The sequence below is a fragment of the Coptis chinensis genome, chromosome 5, assembly GCF_015680905.1.
Source record: "Coptis chinensis isolate HL-2020 chromosome 5, ASM1568090v1, whole genome shotgun sequence".
Lineage (NCBI taxonomy): Eukaryota > Viridiplantae > Streptophyta > Magnoliopsida > Ranunculales > Ranunculaceae > Coptis > Coptis chinensis.
Genome location: NC_141460.1, coordinates 96,094,756 through 96,113,553, shown reverse-complemented (window position 1 = coordinate 96,113,553; position 18,798 = coordinate 96,094,756). Strand labels below are relative to the sequence as shown.

The 18,798-nt window shown below is 39.0% G+C and overlaps 2 protein-coding genes and 1 pseudogene across 3 annotated transcripts; 2 read left to right on the top strand and 1 right to left on the bottom strand.

The window, feature by feature from the left end:
* The first annotated feature begins 3,056 nt into the window (after window positions 1-3,056).
* LOC147500525 (ESCRT-related protein CHMP1B-like) lies at window positions 3,057-9,245 on the top strand (annotated as a pseudogene). Its single transcript, XR_015196407.1, has 4 exons — window positions 3,057-6,479; window positions 8,038-8,152; window positions 8,301-8,940; window positions 8,986-9,245. The product of XR_015196407.1 is annotated as an ESCRT-related protein CHMP1B-like (transcript).
* LOC147500526 (disease resistance protein RGA2-like) lies at window positions 3,106-6,456 on the top strand. Its single transcript, XM_086563652.1, has one exon. It carries the CDS (start codon window positions 3,106-3,108, stop codon window positions 6,454-6,456), a length of 3,351 nt encoding a protein of 1,116 aa, XP_086419778.1.
* A 7,717-nt stretch (window positions 9,246-16,962) lies between the features above and the next one.
* Window positions 16,963-18,792, bottom strand: LOC147500524 (pre-mRNA-splicing factor cwf26-like). The gene is made up of 4 exons (XM_086559348.1): window positions 18,759-18,792; window positions 18,401-18,467; window positions 17,976-18,156; window positions 16,963-17,117 (listed from the first exon to the last, which is right to left on the bottom strand). Exons 2-4 carry the CDS (start codon window positions 18,443-18,445, stop codon window positions 17,032-17,034), a joined length of 312 nt encoding a protein of 103 aa, XP_086415474.1. The 5' UTR covers window positions 18,446-18,467; window positions 18,759-18,792; the 3' UTR covers window positions 16,963-17,031.
* Window positions 18,793-18,798: the final 6 nt, after the last annotated feature.

The window sequence follows — 18,798 nt, the reverse complement described above, 5'->3', positions numbered from 1 at the left end:
GTATAGAATTCTTTTTTTTTTATTTACTTTCGATGCCGAGAGTAGTACTTATAACTGGAGGTTCTTTCTGGTTTATACATTATAGCAGTACTTAATTGTATTGCCCTCACCCGCCCCCTCAAAGTGTGGTCATGGAAGCAACAAAGAAGGATTCCTGCTACATGAACAATTGAAGCTTTTGGCCATTTTTGTCACTACGCTTCAAACCAATACGTTCAGTCTCCCTCTGCCATTTCAATTCCTTATAAGGCCTCAGAAACTCACATGTCAATATCAAAAGGCAGGTCAAAGTTTATGATACAATTTCTTTTCTTCCAAAAAGCCTACCCCCCAATCAATTCCATGATGCACTGTGTTTTTGAATGTGTTCTATATGTAATAGTCGTCAAATAGCAGGTACCGACTAGCAAAGTCGGTAAAACCTTTGGATGATGATACTGGGGTCACGGGGTTCGAACCCATGAAGATTAAAGAGTTACTAATCTCATTTAAAACAGGCTTGCCAATAAAAAAATAATAAATAAATAAAAATAGTCGTCAAACAAACTTTAAAGAAGTCCCTATGCATGCATATTATACTAACCAATGCTTACATCAACCAAAAATCACATACTTTACTAACCTTCATATATATATATATATATATATATATATATATATATATATATATATATATATATATATAAATAATAATACATTTTTTGTCAACCACGTGCATAGCACGTGCATCTTGCTAGTATTGATAATCTGCCAAAGTTGTATATAATAATCGCTTAAGCCAAGCCAATGTATACCCATTTCATTGGAGCTACAATAATATAATTCCAAAGTTTTTTAAATTTTTTTTGTTATAACTTTCCATCAACTACATTCAACTACATTCTTGAAAACATAGTTTGAATAGCATTATCACACGTCTAACAACAAACAAATTGAACACAAATCAGAGCACTACTCCATTATCACATACACTTTATTTACCAAAAATCAGTTCAATGGATCTTATACATATACCTATACATAATCAATTCAATACATGCATATTCCATAATTAATATATAAATAACACCGTACCAAATAGCTAGCTTGAAGCTCTGAACATCAAACTTTTTCTACATAATTAAGGTAAAAGACTAAAGGATTAAACACCGTACCATAGGTTGAAGCTTTGAACGCCATAACCTCGACTATATATATTTAGTATTATACACCAAAAAGAAGGCATACTACACATACCTGTGGAAAGAAAGACAGTCTTAATAATCTCTATACCAAGAAAACCATTCCTCTTATTTCCTAATTTCGTGTCTGATTTCCTATCTTGTTCCACCGTTAGATAGTACTGTGAGGTATGGAAATTTAATCAATAACGTATCTCATGCACTCACGACTGTAAATACTTGCAACATGTATATCCCAACCAAGACCATGAATGTAGATATTAATGAATATCGCAATATGCAATTGTAGGAATTAGTTAAAGATACAAATTCATTGAAGTGAAGATCGAGTTAGTAATGGAAACCTTGCATAGGAATTCATGTTTTGAAAGCAACGAAGGGTCAAATTTCATGCTATTTGTTTCCTGATCGGATCAAAATTGATTTCTAAATGTGGCTTATATTTGTTTACCTTTTTTTCAGTATATTATATTTGTTACTAGTTCAAGGCTCAAGGCTCAACATTCCATAAAAGTATACAATGAATATCAATTTCTCATTAATAAATGTCAAAAGACCAAACTTAAAAATCTCAATTAAGACAACTAAAAACATATGGTTTGCCGAGAACATCAAAACTGATCATAGACTAACGAATCACACCGGTGCTTTCAATTCTTTTCTTCTTGGGTCTACCAGGACCAATCTTCGGACTACACGGATAAACCGCATGAGAATCAGGCATGCGTCTTGGCATAAAACCATTCGGAATTGGCTTGATAGAATGTGAGTAGCATTGCCTGAACGCGATTACCGTATATCCTTCATCAATGTAGCCATAAAAGGAATCACCCTTACTACCAATACAGGCAATATCATGTATGCAAGGGAAATTCGTCGAAATCTCATTTTTGACATCGATAATTGAAGAAGACAGACCAATACGACTCGCGAGAGTCAAATTTTTGTAGGATATAACTCCAAGAACAGTAAAATCCATCCTACAACACAAAATTGAGATGAAACTAAAAGTTACAACAATTCCATTATCTCAAAAGAGTGCAGGTTATCTTATTCAATGAAAAAAATGATCAAATACAGAGATGACGATAAGTTAAATTATCAGTAGTCAATTTTCATCTTTTGCTTGCCTAGATAACATAATAATAGAAGTGTAGGTATAAATAAATGTACCTTAGTGGTGACAGTTCAAAAGTCCAAAGAAAAGAGAACAAAAAGAAAAAGAAAAAGACGGTCTCAATTTCAGTCCAAAATCACGATATGAGAAATCACCATTGCCAATTGAGGAAGAAAGAAATTAAGTAACAACTTTCATATAAAAGGGTATGTAAGGTATTTTGAAAAAACAATAAAGGTGCAGTTGGTTTTTTCTCATAAACTCACCGAAAACGAAACCTTTATTTCACACTTTTAAAAATCGGGTAGGCTTTATACATAATTCAAAAAGTCACGGGTTTTAGGCTAATTTGAACCTAGTTTTATGACTACAAACTGTTCCATTGAGTCATTGGCCAAAGTCTTTGGTTTAAAATATTTTTCTTCCACTAAAATCCGTCAAGCTGTCATATATTTTCAAAGGAAGACGCGGTTATTCTTTGATTGCTTCACAGCCTTGAGAGTTGTTGAGAGAGAAAATTGTTCAAATGTAAAACGAGTAGCCGACATAATTTTGTAAAAGCAATTTCTCTAATAATTTAATGGTGTGGCCGTGTGGGTCTGTTAAAGACTCAGAAGTCTCCATTGACCACCAACTTCATCCATTTCTGTGACGCACGTAGCAGCGAAATGAGCGGTGGAAAATTTTCAACACGGAGACTTTTTCTCCATTGTTTCAGTGTCCAACCAGTTATTTATACAAGTGTTTGTGCGATATCTTTCTCTCATTCTTATAACAAAAAATTTATCATCACCCCTTCACTACGATATGGCCGATGTACTTGTTTCTCCCATTGTTGAACTACTTTTTTCCAATTTAACTTCTCTTATCAGCACCGAGTTTGGTTCACTATATGGTGTGAAGAAGAACTTGGAGAAACTATCCAGCACTTTGGCCACTGTTCTATCTGTTCTTGACGACGCCGAGACGAAACAGATCAAAGACAAGTCGATTAGAGGTTGGCTAAGAAAGCTCAAGGATGCTGCTTATGAAGCCGAAGACATTATGGATGATTGCGCATTAGAATTTCAACGCATTGAGTCAGAGGTTGGGGAGCCGAGTTGTTTTCATTTCAAACAACTTGTGTTTCGTCACAAACTGGGAAAAAGAATTAAAGAGCTTATACAAATATTTGATGAAATTGCTGCTGAGAGACACATTTTTCTTTTGAGTTCTGGAGTTAGAGTTGAAGATTCCGCTCAAGACCGAGAAACTAGTTCTTTTCTAACTGAACCGGTAATCTATGGGAGAGTTGAGGACCGAGAAAGTATCGTGGGGATACTGCAAGACAATGCGCGCAGTCAAAATTGTCTTTCCATCTGTCCCATACTTGGAATTGGTGGTTTAGGGAAGACTACTCTTGCTCAATTGATCTATAATGATGAGTGGGTTTATGGTTGTTTCCACAAAAAAATTTGGATTTGTGTCTCCGATGATTTCAGTCTCAAAAGAGTTACAAAAATGATGATAGAATTTCTCTCTGAACAAGCCTGTGCTCTTGCAGACTTAACTTCTATGCAAAACTACCTCAAGAAATTATTAAAGAACAAAAAGTTTTTGCTGGTACTGGATGATGTATGGGACCATGATCGGGAGAAGTGGAATAAAATAATTCATCTTCTCACATGTGGAGATAAAGGAAGTTCAGTCATTGTAACAACTCGTCTCCCGACAGTGGTAGAATCTATATGCTTCCAAACATTTGTAGACTCTACTACATGCATCATTAATCCAACACATGAACTCAGTTTTCTACCAAAGCATGATTGTTGGCTTCTATTCAAGCAATATGCGTTTGGTATGGAGGAGAACGATGAGATCACTCCAAACTTGAGAAAAATGGGTGAGGAGATTATAAGCAAGTGTGGAGGCGTACCTCTTGCTGTAAAAGCACTGGGAAGCCTGTTGCACTCCAGAAATGATGAATTTTGGAGATGTGTAAGAGACAGCGAACTTTGGACTCTTCAAGAACGTGGAGAGAATACCATCTTACCTGCGTTGAGATTGAGTTATAGCCATTTGCCTCCAATCTTGAGGCAGTGTTTTGCCTATTGCTCCATATATCCAAAAGATTATCCGATGGAGAAAGCAAAATTGATCCATCAATGGATGGCAAATGGTTTTATCCAATCTAGTGGAGGGATAGAGGTGGAAGACATCGGTGGTGAAGTTTTTAACGAGTTACTAAGGCGCTCTTTCTTCCTGCAAGACATGGATGAAGATGTAACTTTGCAAAACGTTACGAAGTTTAAGATGCACGATCTCATGCACGATCTTGCATGCTCAGTTATGGCCAATGATTGTTTGTCTGTGAAAATTGGTGAGATAAGAGATGTCCCTCAGAAAGCAAGACATGTATCGGTGACATATGATTCGGCACCATCGCAAGCAACTCTGAACACAATTTTTAAATCCCAATCATTCTGCCGCACAATCCTTTTCCAGCACTGTGCAACCAGTTCCCTTTTAGAGCTCTTTGTATCAAGGCTTTCACAACTTGAGTACTTAAGAGTTCTAGATCTCAGCAATTTATGGACCTTAAGTAGTCTACCACCTATTTTCGGTCGTTTAAAACACTTGAGGTATCTCAACCTCAGTAACATGAACATTGCATCATTACCCAAATCCATCTGTAACCTAAGAAACCTGCAGATACTAGTGCTAAGCTACAACTTAAAATTAACAACTTTACCACCATCAATCGGAAACTTGAAGCAGTTGAGGTGCCTTGATCTTTATCAAGTTGGAATCAGGGTTTTACCTGAATCTATTTGCTGCCTAACAAATTTACAGACCCTTAACCTAGAGAAATGTCGCAATCTTAAAATGTTGCCGAAGAACTTGAGCAAAATGAGGAAGCTCAGAAAACTAGTGATTGGCAGTGACAATTACATTTACATTAACATGGAGGATCCAAAGTTGACTCACATGCCAATGGGAATTGGTGAATTGACTTGCCTGAAGCAGTTAAGTACGTTTGTGGTAAGTCAACTTAGTGACTCTGCTGGTATCCAGGAGTTGGAAAAGCTAGACCATCTTGAAGGAGAATTAACCATAAATGGGATTCAGAATGTGGTTGATCACAGGGATGCTTACAAAGCCAACTTAAGGAGTAAGGAGAACCTTTCATGCCTAGACCTACGGTGGCCGGGTGGTTGGTCTGACGTTGAAATTGAATGCAACAACAGCAAAGACGTGTTAGAAGCACTCCAGCCTCACTCTGTCGAACATTTGCGTATTTATGGGTACCCCGGTGCGATGTTGCCTGGTTGGGTAGGGTCTTCTACCGCACTCCCAAAATTGACTTCCCTCGGACTTTATAACATGCCTAACGTGGAAGGATGGTCTTCAGAATGTCTGCTACTCCCTTCTTGCCTCCAAAATTTGTATCTTTACAATTGCCCCAAATTGAAATTACCCACGCCACTGCCGTCTTCTATTACAAGATTAACTGTGGGGAAAGGCAATGATCCTTCGCTCGAGTCGGTGGAAAATCTACACAATCTTTCTGACCTTCGGATTACGGGATTTGATCAAGTGGAAACTCTTCCAGAAGCACCTCTACGAAACCTTACGCGTCTGCAAGTATTGGAGATCTGCAATTGCGACAAACTGAAAAGGCTTCCTACGGAACTTGAAAACCTTTCGACAGTTACGACATTGTTTATTTATAGATGTGGAGGTTTGGAATCTCTGACGGAGGGCTTACGAAACCTGACTTCTCTGGAGGGATTGCGGATGGCTAATTGTGGGAGTCTAAAATCTCTATCTGAATCATCGCTGCAACATCTAACTGCCCTCCAGAAGTTGGATATTTGGGATTGTCCAGAATTGGAAATCATGTCGATGGATTTTCAGCACCTCATTTCCCTTGAAGATTTATTGTTGGATTGGTTGCCTCAGTTGATGTCTTTACCAGAGGAAATAAAGCATGTCCGTAGACTTCAAACTCTTGATATTAGGGTTTGCAAGAATTTGAGAAAGTTACCAGAGTGGCTGCTAGAGCTTCCAGCACTAACTTCGCTTCGCGTCCTCCAATGTCATCCAGAGCTACATAGAAGATGCGAGGACTGGAACCGGATTCCCCTTCTTCGAGTTGAGAATCGTGTTGAATTCTGAAACCATCAACACCAATGTTTAGGGTATGTTACTTATCTCATTCTCTACAGAATTTTCTAAACTTTCATTAACCGCATAATGTTCTCTTGACTTTATTGTTAATTTTGTTAGGAATCAATCCTGGGAGTATGCATGTTCTAACAATAACAGTTAATTTTAACCACATTCGTATATGTTTTATCTTTTTTGTTGGTTAATACTGATAGTTTCATATTGTTTCTTCACATAAATGGCTACTTGACTTAGATTTTACATTTTTTTTCTTTTTGCAATTTTAATCTATATCTGAGGAGGAATACGTGTGATATGATCCTTTAGTCCTATGGTTTTGCTCTCCCCTTAGTTCTACTCTAGTTACATGTACAGGGGTGATGTACTTCGTGTTTGTGTGCCGATGTTACATAGGTTCTCATATTGGTTGTGTTTTTACTTTTTCTCTTTACACCACACATTATATTTACGTTTCACTGATTCTCTATATGAGCATGTTGATATTTCCATCCATCTCAATGGATTTGCTCTATAGTCATATCAGATAATTAAGCCAAAGTATAAAACCATTTGGAAGCCTTTTTTATGTAGTGAAAACTTTGTTTTGCCAACTTAACGTATAAAACTCAGAGGTGGAAATAATCTTTGTTCTTTTTAGATAATTAGTTGGAAATAAATAATCAGACAATATTCATATGTGAAAGTTGAAAAGCTAGCAGTGGAGCCCAACTGATGAAGTATGACTATTTTTCTTTAGAAGTGAACTAAAGAATTTTGACAAGCAAGAAGCACAAGTGCACTCAAAATACTCGCGAGCTTATTTGTAAGACACTATATATGTGCATCTATAAGGTAAACCATTAATTGAAGTTATGTAAGACACTATGTAAATGATGGTTTGTTGCATGGGGTCCCTAGCTGCTGTGCCATGAGTAATCAGCTATAGAGTGTAGTACCTGGATTGTAGCCCGGTTGGTCTGAGCGAGATGTCTTCTGGATTGTAGCCTGGTTGGTCTGAGTGAGATATCTTCCATGAGTATTCTTATACTTGTGTTGACGACTTGACCTGATGTGCTGCTGACTTATATTCCACGTGTCTTCCTGTGATTGGTGCTTGATAATTGATAATTGATAAATATATGTACTTACAATTACTATGTAATCAGTTAGTAGTACTAAATACCAACTATAACTCTGGCATTGTTTTCAGTCATTACTGTTTTTATCCGCACTTTAAATCCATTTTTTTTGCTGACGTGGTGTTCACAGCCCTTCGAGTGGTTCTAGTCACCATGGAGTCCTGCCCGCCCACCAGGCACTTAGAGTCCTGCCCGCACTCTAAATCCATTTGTTTGCAGTCTTCATTGTTTGTAGATATACATTCATACATCGACATCCACATTTCAAAATGCAGTGAAATAAAAACTTACCTGAAAATATGTACATAACCAGACACTGAAGTTACAGTCCATATGAACATGATTCGTCATGTCATCGTGTGTTTATTGATTATCATTGTGGTAATTTTGAAGCAAAAATTACCTATCAGTGTTGATGACAGGTAGCTAACTGATTGTAACTTCTGTGCAGGTTTTGTCCGGGTTGTACATCGGAAACCTTGTCACGCACTCCAAAGTGCAGCCCTTGCCCAACCTGATCTGCATTTTTCTTAGTTTTTCTTCATGAAGATTGGTGATATTCAAAGGTGTTACTCTTTTTCATAGTGTTTTGCTTCATATTTACAGTTTACACTACTTTTCACTTTGTCGTACTGCCAATGGAAATATGGTAGACATGTATGCCAATGTTATTACTAAGCAGTAAGCATAACATCTACCTCCAAATTCCTTCAGGAAATGATGCGCATGCGGCATCCCTACTTCATCAAATCATCCATTTCAGATATCCAATTGCTCATCTGAAGGGAACCCTGGGAATGCAGGTTGGGAAGCATTACTTAGTAAAAACAACCATTTCTTGAATCAACCAATGATTTTGAAGGCATGGCAAACACAGAGAAGTTGATGAACCAAATAATGGAACTAAAATTGACATCAAAATCACTCCTACGCCAATCCCAAAAATGCACCAAAGAAGAAAAGTCCGAAAAACTCAAAGTCAAAAAAGCCATAGAAAAAGGGAACATGGACGGAGCAAGAATCTACGCCGAAAACTCAATCCGCAAACGCAACAAACAGATGAATACTATATCCAAATCCAAATTGTGAACTCGTTGGAATCTTCACTTACTACTGGTAATTTTCAGAAGATGTCGGAGAATATGGACCAGTTTGAGAAGCAGTTTGTTAATATGGAAGTACAAGCTGAGTTTATGGAGAGTTCGATGGCGGGGAGTACTTCGTTGAGTACTCCAGAAGGGGATGCTAATAGTTTGATGCAACAGGTGGCATATGATTATGGGTTGGAAGTTTCTGTTGGGCTTCCTCAAGCTGTGGGTCATGCTATTGCGGTGGCGTCTAAAGTAATGAGAAGGTTGATGAAGATGATCTTTTGAGGCGATTGCGGTGGCGTCTAAAGTAATGAGAAGGTTGATGAAGATGATCTTTTGAGGCGATTGGCTGAGCTTAAGGCCAGAGGGTAAGGGTTTATAATGTTAGTGTTTATGTATTATTTAGATTTCCATTGCTCCATTTGGTTTTAGGTTTCTGTTTGTGGAACAAAGGAGTTTGTTTTGCTACTATCTTAAACTTAATGTGTTGCTATCTACGTGGGATGACTGTTATGATATCTAATGTGTTGTTTGGAGTATATAATGGAAACTTGATTGATTTGTACAACTATGTGAACTTGCTCTTTTTTTGTTGTGTTGGTAAGTGCTTGAGTAATGTTGTGCATGATATAATTCTTGAGGTCGTTGGTGTACTTGTGAGTTCTGGTTGCATTTGGAGCCTCTGTGGCCAATGCCATGACTTGGAGTATGATACAAACCATGACATTACCACATCGGAGCCTCTTCATTCCTGATGTTTATACTCTGTTAAATTTTGCTTTATACGAAGCACAGACGATGGGGTAAGAGTTTTGCATTCACATGTTCTTTTAGAAAATCAATCTAGCTAGTATCTGATATCCAATGTTGGTCTAGTATTCAGCTTAGTGCTTATGTTAGCGTTGTGGTTAGTTATATGTTAAACAGTACCGTAATTATCAGCTGTGCTATGCGATTACACCACTTGGGGTTATATATCGGAATGACAAGACCCTGATGATTGAGCTGAAGAACATGATCAGGGCGTGAAGAATAGTATTAAAATTTGCAGTAAACAAACTCCTCCTTGGTTTGTTGTAAATAAGGATACCTTTCCACAACGTTTCATAAATTACGAGTACTCTTCTTTAGATAAGATATCTGAGTTTCATAGATTAGATATCATAAACTGTATCTTTGTGATGCATACAGTAATGTTCTGAGTCACAAGTATAGCGTACTTAGCTACCCTGTAGGTTTAGCATTACAATTTCGATATGTTTCCCACAAGATTTTACATAAACCTTGTTCTCTTCAACTGTTGGACTCCCTAACCAATCACAATTAGTTATCTGCTCTGGTTAAATTTTGATGTTCTGGTTTCTAAGTGTATCTTTATGTGATTTGAGTTTCAATCGTAGTTCAGCATTGGGGAATCTCATTTATGGTCATATAAACATCTTCTTATGGTTGTATAAACGTTATCTTATGATAATAAGAAATGATTCTATCCCTACAACTGAACCAAAAAATTCATATTATTTAGTATACTTTACTGCTTGGTTGGACGTGATAACTACTTGAAACAGTAAAAAGACAAAAGTGAATATGTATATTATTACTGCACTGAAAATACTCTTTGATGGTTCTGTTTGGTTGGACTTGTTTCTTTCTCCTTGGCTCCCACTTATAGGTTTCACTGTATTCAACATTCTCGAACTTACAGCTTTGCATGGTTCCAAATCTTTGCAAACAAAGGCATAGGAAAAGAATGAGCTTTAGGGGAAATTTTGCTCCCGAGTGGTTAGGACTTAGGAGTCGAGAGTAATTACCCATACTTAGCTGTCTGTGCAGATGGCTACGTCTTTGTGACAAGGTTCTTCGAAGAATCTTTTGCTCCTAATATGTTCTTAGAGAAAATTTAAAATTTATCTCTTCTTCGACGACTTTAACATGCGTTTTCACATGTGGTGGTGGAGTGAAATGTTCACCAGTGTCTATAGCCTAGTCAATTTAGTACATACAGAAGGATAAGAGTTCAGCACTCACATGTCACATGTTTATTTAGAAGATCAATCTAGTATCTGATAGCCATTGCTGGCACTAAATTAAATGTAGATGAAATTGGCGGACGTAACAGTTAAACAAGATATATATACTTTAAATAATTAAATCAAGAACCTTAAATAAAATTCACTCCTTTATTTCTTCTAAAAAATTCGTAAAGCATCAACTAACTGAAAAGTGAAAACACTAATCACAAGGCCCTTAATTAAAACTACGTAAACTAAAGTGTATTTAAAAAATAAGAAGATAAACTGAAGTAAAACTAAAATAAAAGACCATGGACACCTACGGGCAGTGGCAGAGCCAGGAATTTAAGTGACGGTGAGCCACCCAGAAACCAAGCATTAAAAAAAAATATGCAATCGAAGACCTATGCAATAGACGGCATACATTGGCCTACTTGATGAATCGTTATGGATTGCAAAAAACACTACTCTAAAGTTCTAAGCTAGACGAGTGATCACAGTGCCAGTGAAATATAATGAATAGCTTAAAAATGGTGGTTTTAGAAGCATGGTTAGGACTTTGGATCACGTTACTGCTGCACATACCCTGATAATACTTGTAACATCTAGAGACGTGTAATGTGTTTTTGTCAAGAAAGACAGAGATGCGTTGCCCTAAAGATATTTAAAAACTGATATTTGTTCTCAATATATTTTAACAAGCTAGTAATGACTGGACGAAGCCAAGAAATAACACCTTACGTGTATAACAAGCAAAATTATCGAAAATCTCCTTTAATTAAGATAAAACAATTGTCCAATTCCATCGAATTGAGAATGATTGTACGTGTATTGAGCAGCAAGTCCGACTTTATCCAAGAGCCAATACTGTTAGTCTGACTTATTCTAAGGTGGATGTTGGCTATGAACCTGAAAATTACCATATTCATATGAGGCGATGGAAGATAATCAAAGATGTAGCCATCGAAAAAGAAGTTTCTTTTGTGTGAGATGCGGTGAAACAATATTTCTTTATGTACATATTTTGATTTGTATTTTTTTCGTGACTCTTAGCAATGCTGGAATCAAAACTTAATCTGAGTGGTTTTGGAACTGCCGCTAACAATCGAATCCTAGGGGAAATGCCAATATATAAATAGCTCGAAGTCTCCTCCACTTGCGCCATCCGTATTGAGATCTTTAAACCTTGGGAGCGACTTGTTCTCGGGACATTCTGTTGAACGACGAGGCCAAGGTTGATGCAGTTCGATATTTCTGAAAACTTTATAAGTGGGAACCATCCCCTCATCCATTTGTCAGATGAAGAGTTAGAGTGCTCTTCTTCTCTCAGACAATCTTTTGTCAGGTGAAACTCCCCTAGTGTTGGAAGGATTTGCAGGAATTGACTTAGGTGAATATTGCAAAACATAATCTCTCTGGTAACTATCCTAGTTCAATGGCTTATTTACTCTCTCCAATACTAGAGTTAAGCAACAACAACTTTGTTGGAGAAATCCCCAGTGGAGAAACTGCACCAAAGAGTATTCTTGATCTTGGTGAGAATGGTTTTTCTATGGGCCCAGTAGGCTGGTCTAGAGAGGTTTTACAATTTCGCTCAAATTTCAAATTTCTAGGTGGGTGGTGTTCCTGGGTTGCAAATTTTCTTCCTCCAAGTTGGGAGCAATGAATACTATGAGTGTGTTTGTTATGATGGAAACACTATGTACAGGAAAGGAAAATAACAGTGGTCCACCTTTCCCATAGTTTTTAAGGCGTTTGTTTACCCATGGAAAAGAAATAGGTTTTACATATGGAAACAAAATCATGGAAATGGAAAAAAATTTGTGTCCTTAGCTAACTCCTAAAAATTTTGTGGAAAAAAAAGAAATAAATAGCTAGGGAAGTCTACTAGCACACCCAACAATACAATTATTCCTTTCCATAGCTTTTACAAACAAACATGATTATTTTTTTTCCCAGTTTTTACTTTCTTTTTCCCAGTTTACCAAACACATACTATTTAAAATTATTTCATTTCCATTCCATTCCATAGTGGACCACCCATGTTTTTTTCTTCCTCCGTGCTTGTTGCTTTCTATGCCTTGTTGTATGCGTCTTTTCCAGTTCCTTTCATTTGATCTTCACGCAAAATTGCATTCTGATTCAATAATCTTAGAAGGGAAAGAACTAGACTATACCAGTCCACCAACCTATACATAGCAGGCTAGCACGGAGCATTGAGCCATTGAGCCATTGACTTCTCCAATAATCTTAAGGGAATAACCAAGCTTGTGGACGGACTCATATAGTCAATGAACAACATCGTTTAATCACTTGTAATGTTTTTACATAGTCATTGAAAATATGTTTGTTTCAGGCTTACAAGTTAACCAAAACTGTATAATTAACATATAAACACACAGAACACACGCACACACACACAAAATAAATGGAATCAATATTCCAAGGCAGCTATTCATCATGAAAATCTTAAAAGAGAACAGGGACGCGCTGATGCAATGACCCTCTTTAAAAGAGTATGTTAGAAAGAGCCCTACTCTAATGGTATATGATTCAATGTCTATTTTGTTATTGACGCTTGTAGGGGCGATATCTTATCATGCACGCGTGCAACGTAAGCGAACTCAAGACATCGACCCTCAAGACCGAACTGTGAGCAGCTCCCTCAAGAACACCCCGGTACAGCGAACTCAATGCCGCGACCTCCAAGAACGACCTACGAGAAAGGAGGACAAAGATATTTCGGTACGAGCACATGGCAGAATGCCTCGTGTAACGATCACCATCAGGGGTAATCATTACCCATCCCCGGGAAATAGGGGTAACCTCGCTAACACCCAATCAGCACAGGACTTATAATATAACCAGCTCAACACTCATTCACGATCTCCACCTTACACGTGTACCATAGACACACGTGTCTTCTAGATGGACATTTCCCTAAGCCTATAAATACCACCTTATTGAACTACGTGGGGCCTGATTCCTTTCTCCCCAGAAAGAAAGAAAGAAAGAAAGGAAAAGAGAAAACCAACAAGAGGATACGTAGGCAGTTCGCTCATAAGCGAACCCGGTCCCAACAAGAAACCCAAAACACACCTTTACATTGGCGCCGTCTGTGGTTTCGATTATTTGAGAACCACCTTGAGAACCACCTTAAATCAGTTCATCCATCCCTAACTCTCAAGCCCACGAAGCATGGTCAGCCTAGAAGCTCAAGTCCAGCACCTTGCCCACCAGTTGGGAATAACGAATGAGAGCATTTCCTTGCTCAGGGAAGAAAATGCTACTTTTACGGCGCTTCGGTGGATAGTTACCAAAGCAACAACCCGGTAAACGGAGCGAGAGAACAAGATCAACGGCGTTAATCAACGGATTAACGAGTTATCCCAAAGGATTGGTCGAGCGCGCGCAAAGAAGGATTCGACCGCAGATTGTGCACAAGATGCTTAAGGCGTATCGCGCATCTCCGTCAAATAAGCAGGGTCCTCAATAAACCCTCTCCACAAGACTTTATCCACCCACGCTTTCCCATGTATGCGGCAAAGACGCGTGCCCGTCGTATGTGGCTCGCTATATTCGAGTTTGGCACTTTACTTCGCACCGAGTTTGATCATCTCCATCACTGCAGATTATTTCCGCCCGGCGCAAGGATGGCGCTCTTGATTGGTTCTTTTCAATCGAATCGATTTTATTAAAACGTTGAGCGAATTCGATTTGTTCGCCCGGCCAATCACGTCCATAACAGGCGGAATAAGGCATATCTGGATTCTTTGTTTCAATTATCATTCAAGGAAGACGAAACTATTCGTGAATTCCTAGGACGGTTCAAAGCCAAGCTTTTGTGCATGGAAAGCGGCTTGAAAGAATCTTTCGCCACACTGGCCTTTTCCAATGCTTGCCGAGTGCGGAACACCGACCTCTCCAGGTCGTTGATGAAGGAACGCCGGAGATCTTTGTCCGAAAGCTCTACGCCGCAGCGTGGACAAGTATATCAAGTTGCAGGAAACTTTGAAACTCCACGGCTTAGACGAGAATCAGGAGGTGGCAGCAGTTTCAGATCGTCCTCCACGGGCAAAGAAGCGTGCTAGGTCGCTTGCACCAAAAGCCAGTACCCGATCAGACAACAGCAGAGAGTTCGCTATCCTGACGCGCTCCCCCAGTTATATTCTGGGTAAGATTAAGCGAGCCCCATTCTTCCGGCCCGAAGTGAGGCAACCAGTAGATCGGCCTGACAAGCCATTTTGCGCATTTCACAACACAAAATGCCATGAAACTGATGCTTGCTGGGGGCTTAAACACTATCTCCAGGATCTAGTGGAAGCCGGCCATATCAAACAGTACACTAGCATTCCTGACGGCGACTTGAGACACAAACTGATGGCTCGCCGAGTCCGTAGTCGATCTCCACCTCGCCGTCACTCCCAAGAGTTTCAAAGGTCGCCCTCGCGCAGCAGAGGGCGCCCACGAATCGTTCAGCGCCACGGCGGCGGCGGCCTCATCGATCGGGACAATGATCGGACTATTCACGTGATTACTTTCCCGGACGATTCCGTAACCTCATCCAGAGAGAAAAGACGTCGTGTCGGCGCTCTCTAAGAAGTCTATCATTTCACTTCACAGGCAGCTCACGCCCCGCGTGGTTCAGGTCGCAGCGCAGGCAATATCACTTTTACGGAGGCCGATTTAAGCAAAGTCTGCCTTCCTCATAATGATGCATTGGTCGTCCATGTCAAAATTAGCGACTGGACAGTCAAGCGCGTCCTGATCGATCCCGGCAGTTCCTGTGACATCTTGTTCTACCACACCATGCAGGAGATGAACCTTCACAAGCAAGGATTAACACTCACTGTTTCTTCATCCTCGTACTCTCCACAACTCAAAGATATCTCTCGGACCTCCTCCGATCGAGTATCATCAGATTCAGACATTATAACAAGCCTTTTCTATCAAATACTCAAGCTTAGACCCTATAACCTTACGATGATCTATCTATTTAGCAAAACGCACTGACAGAGAGGAAAGCAAATTGAAAATGGAAAGGTAACAGCAACAGAAGCACTCACCTGAGGAGCCCTAGCTTGCGTTTTTGCGGAAGAAGAAAACACGCAATGCCTTTTCGCGGTCCCAAATTTGATTTTGTATAAACCGCCTGTTCAGTTACCAAGAAGTTATGATTACAGCCTAGGCTATAGCCCGCACACGTGTTCCAAGGTACTGTCTTTTCAGCAGTTCGAATAATGCGGCGACACGTTTCTCTCTCAACTGCTACGATTCTGTCACGTGCATGTTACGACATAACTTCCCTTTCCCGCCAAAGCATCAACATGCGTTCGAAAGTCATGTCGCCCCGGTCGAAGTCGTCCACCCACGGCTTCGCTCACGTTCCACACATTTTTTTCTCAAAGATAACGTTTCTTGTGGCATAAACACTCTACCGAGAGGGGCGTGTAGGGAGCGATATCTTATCATGCACGCAGCGTAAACGTAAAAGCGAACTTCGGGACATCGACCCTCAAGACCGAACCGTGGAGCGGCTCCTCAAGAACACCCCTCACACAAATAACTCAATGCCGCGACCTCCAAGAACGACCTACGAGAAAGGAGGACAAAGATATTTCGGTACGAGCACATGACAGAACGCCTCGTGTAACGATCACCATCAGGGGTAATCATTACCCATCCCCGGAAAATAGGGGTAACCTCGCCAACACCCAATCGGCCACGGGACTTATAATATAACCCAAATCAACACTCATTCCACGATCTCCACCTTACATCGTGTACCATAGACACCGCGTGTCTTCTAGATGGACATTTTCCTAAGCCTATAAATACCACCTTATTGAACTACGTGGGGCCTGATTCCTCTCTCCCCAGAAAGAAAGAAAGAAAGAAAGAAAGGAAAAGAGAAAACCAACAAGAGGATACGTAGGCAGTTCGCTCATAAGCGAACCCGGTCCCAACAAGAAACCCAAAACACACCTTTACAACGCTGGCCTTCTAAGAGAACAAACACACCTTTGGTAACAGATTCATATCTGGATAGTCAAATATAGACAAACCGTATTGCAAGCTAGTCCCCGTAAATGGTAAAACTCGGTAGCCAGGCACCGTAACAATGCTTCTTGGCACTACTAACAAAACATCGACAAGAGCAACAATCTTGAAAGAAGACAATACACATTAATGTAACTTATAGGAAACAACTTGTATACACCTCTGTAGCTTCTCACGGAGTTTCGAGAGAAATTTACCAAGGCGGTGGCCGGCCGCCAGCTACAAATATGTCAATCAACTGTTTCATACAATGGAAGCAAAATTTGATACGGTATCCTCCAATTACATATTGGAGACCGACCAAAGATACGCTTCTCTTTCAGTAGCTTGTTTTTCGTTTGTTCTTTTGAAGTATTCCTTTTCATATCCTGCACCAAGACAGAAGAACATATTACTTCATTATTGCAACTCTAATGTAAAAACTCCATACAGAGCCATATTTCATAGAATTGCAATATTGCATCATACTCATTGTAATACTGAATTCAACTGGCTTTAAGATGTGATTTTACTAAAAAGTCGAAAGGAAACTGCAAAAGGTATGATTCAAAGATATTAAGGCTCTGAAATTTATATCCTTGTATTTTATTTATTTTCAAAACACTATTTTAGTCTTCCTTTCCGGGCAAATCGATATTTTTCTCTCGGAATAATATCGCACCCGACAACTATAGGTTAAGGTCCTAAGTATCCCCGAAACTCAAACTTAGTGGGGCTACGGCTTTTGGTATTGCTTTCTCTTCCAGGTCATTTGTCGAATTGCACCAAAATAAAAGTACAATTTTAAGAGAAGGCGATAGAGATACTTAGATATGCTTGCACAACAATACATAATGACAACAACACATGTCCACATGTATTCATTTCTTGAAATTACATAAATGAATAGGGGTAGTGACCTATAGACAAAAACTCAAAGACATTATCACCAGAAAATACTTATGATTCAAAGATTTCAAACTACAACCTAAAGCAGATAATAGACAACTGGAATCTTTTGAACCCCTTTAAAAAGATCTATCAGGATTATTTAATGATTCTTCTGATTTACAGTTTATAGATCATAACCATGGCAACTTTAAGTGCACATTACCATGACAAATCTTTCCCTAGAAAGAAGAAAATATATCACACGAAAAAGACAGCAACTTCAGATATGACGATCATATTCTTACTTGTAAGAGAAAGAATATGCAAACATAATCAAGCTCCTACTCTGAACACACCATTGCTACGATCAACCCCATCCCAATGCCTCCCAGGTTTTATGCCATAACGGTTTGGTGCAGCATCTATTCTTCTTACTATCCAGCTGTGATTAGGAACCTTTTGAGGAATAATAAATCCAGATTCTTTCATCTTTTCATTGTCGCCCAAATCTTCCAAAATCAGGTCAGAATGCTTCCTCTGCAAAAAGATAAAAAGAACATGAACATTGGTAACCAAGTTAAATCATCAATAGAAAAAAACCAAAGTGAACTTTACAAAGCTGTCTAACAGTATCCTACATGGTGAAATACCAAAACTTGAGGTATATAACCTTTCAATATGCCAGTATCTTGTATACATGGATGACACAGATTTTTTTGAAACTACCGTGTGTTGCTAACTTGTTCTTACTTAAAAGAAAAACTTATTTTATTACCTTTACCAAGTGAGCCATTGGGTCTCCCCATCTAACCCTTTCCTTCAACATTTTGTCAAGTTCCGGATCATCTCTACAATAAAGATCATTTATGCGGTCAATGTCTACACACAATTAGGATAGTATTTATGCCCGTAATAGGTAGAGACTTAAGGAACCATCCTAGCAATTTACTGTGTATATTTAAGTAACGCTCTAAAGCCTACTAAAAAATGACGATGAGGTGCATGTTAACTCAAATACCATAAGCATATACTAAAAATATCACTAGTTTCTCCCAATTGATTTATGCATGCGCTAGCTACCTACATAAGATAAGGTGAAGGACTGCAAATTGACCATGATTACGATGGTGTAAGCTTACTTGGTCCTGGCAAATGGTCTCTCCCTCTCAAGTTCTAATT

Coding starts and splice junctions, on each gene's coding strand:
- LOC147500526 (XM_086563652.1), top strand. CDS start 3,106: ATGGCCGATGTACTTGTTTCTCCCATTGTTGAACTACTTTTTTCCAAT.
- LOC147500524 (XM_086559348.1), bottom strand. CDS start 18,445: ATGTTGAAGGAAAGGGTTAGATGGGGAGACCCAATGGCTCACTTG. Junction 18,157..18,400: donor GAGACCCAATGGCTCACTTG/GTAAAGGTAATA, acceptor ATCTTTTTGCAG/AGGAAGCATTCTGACCTGAT. Junction 17,118..17,975: donor TGGGGTTGATCGTAGCAATG/GTGTGTTCAGAG, acceptor GTCTTGGTGCAG/GATATGAAAAGGAATACTTC.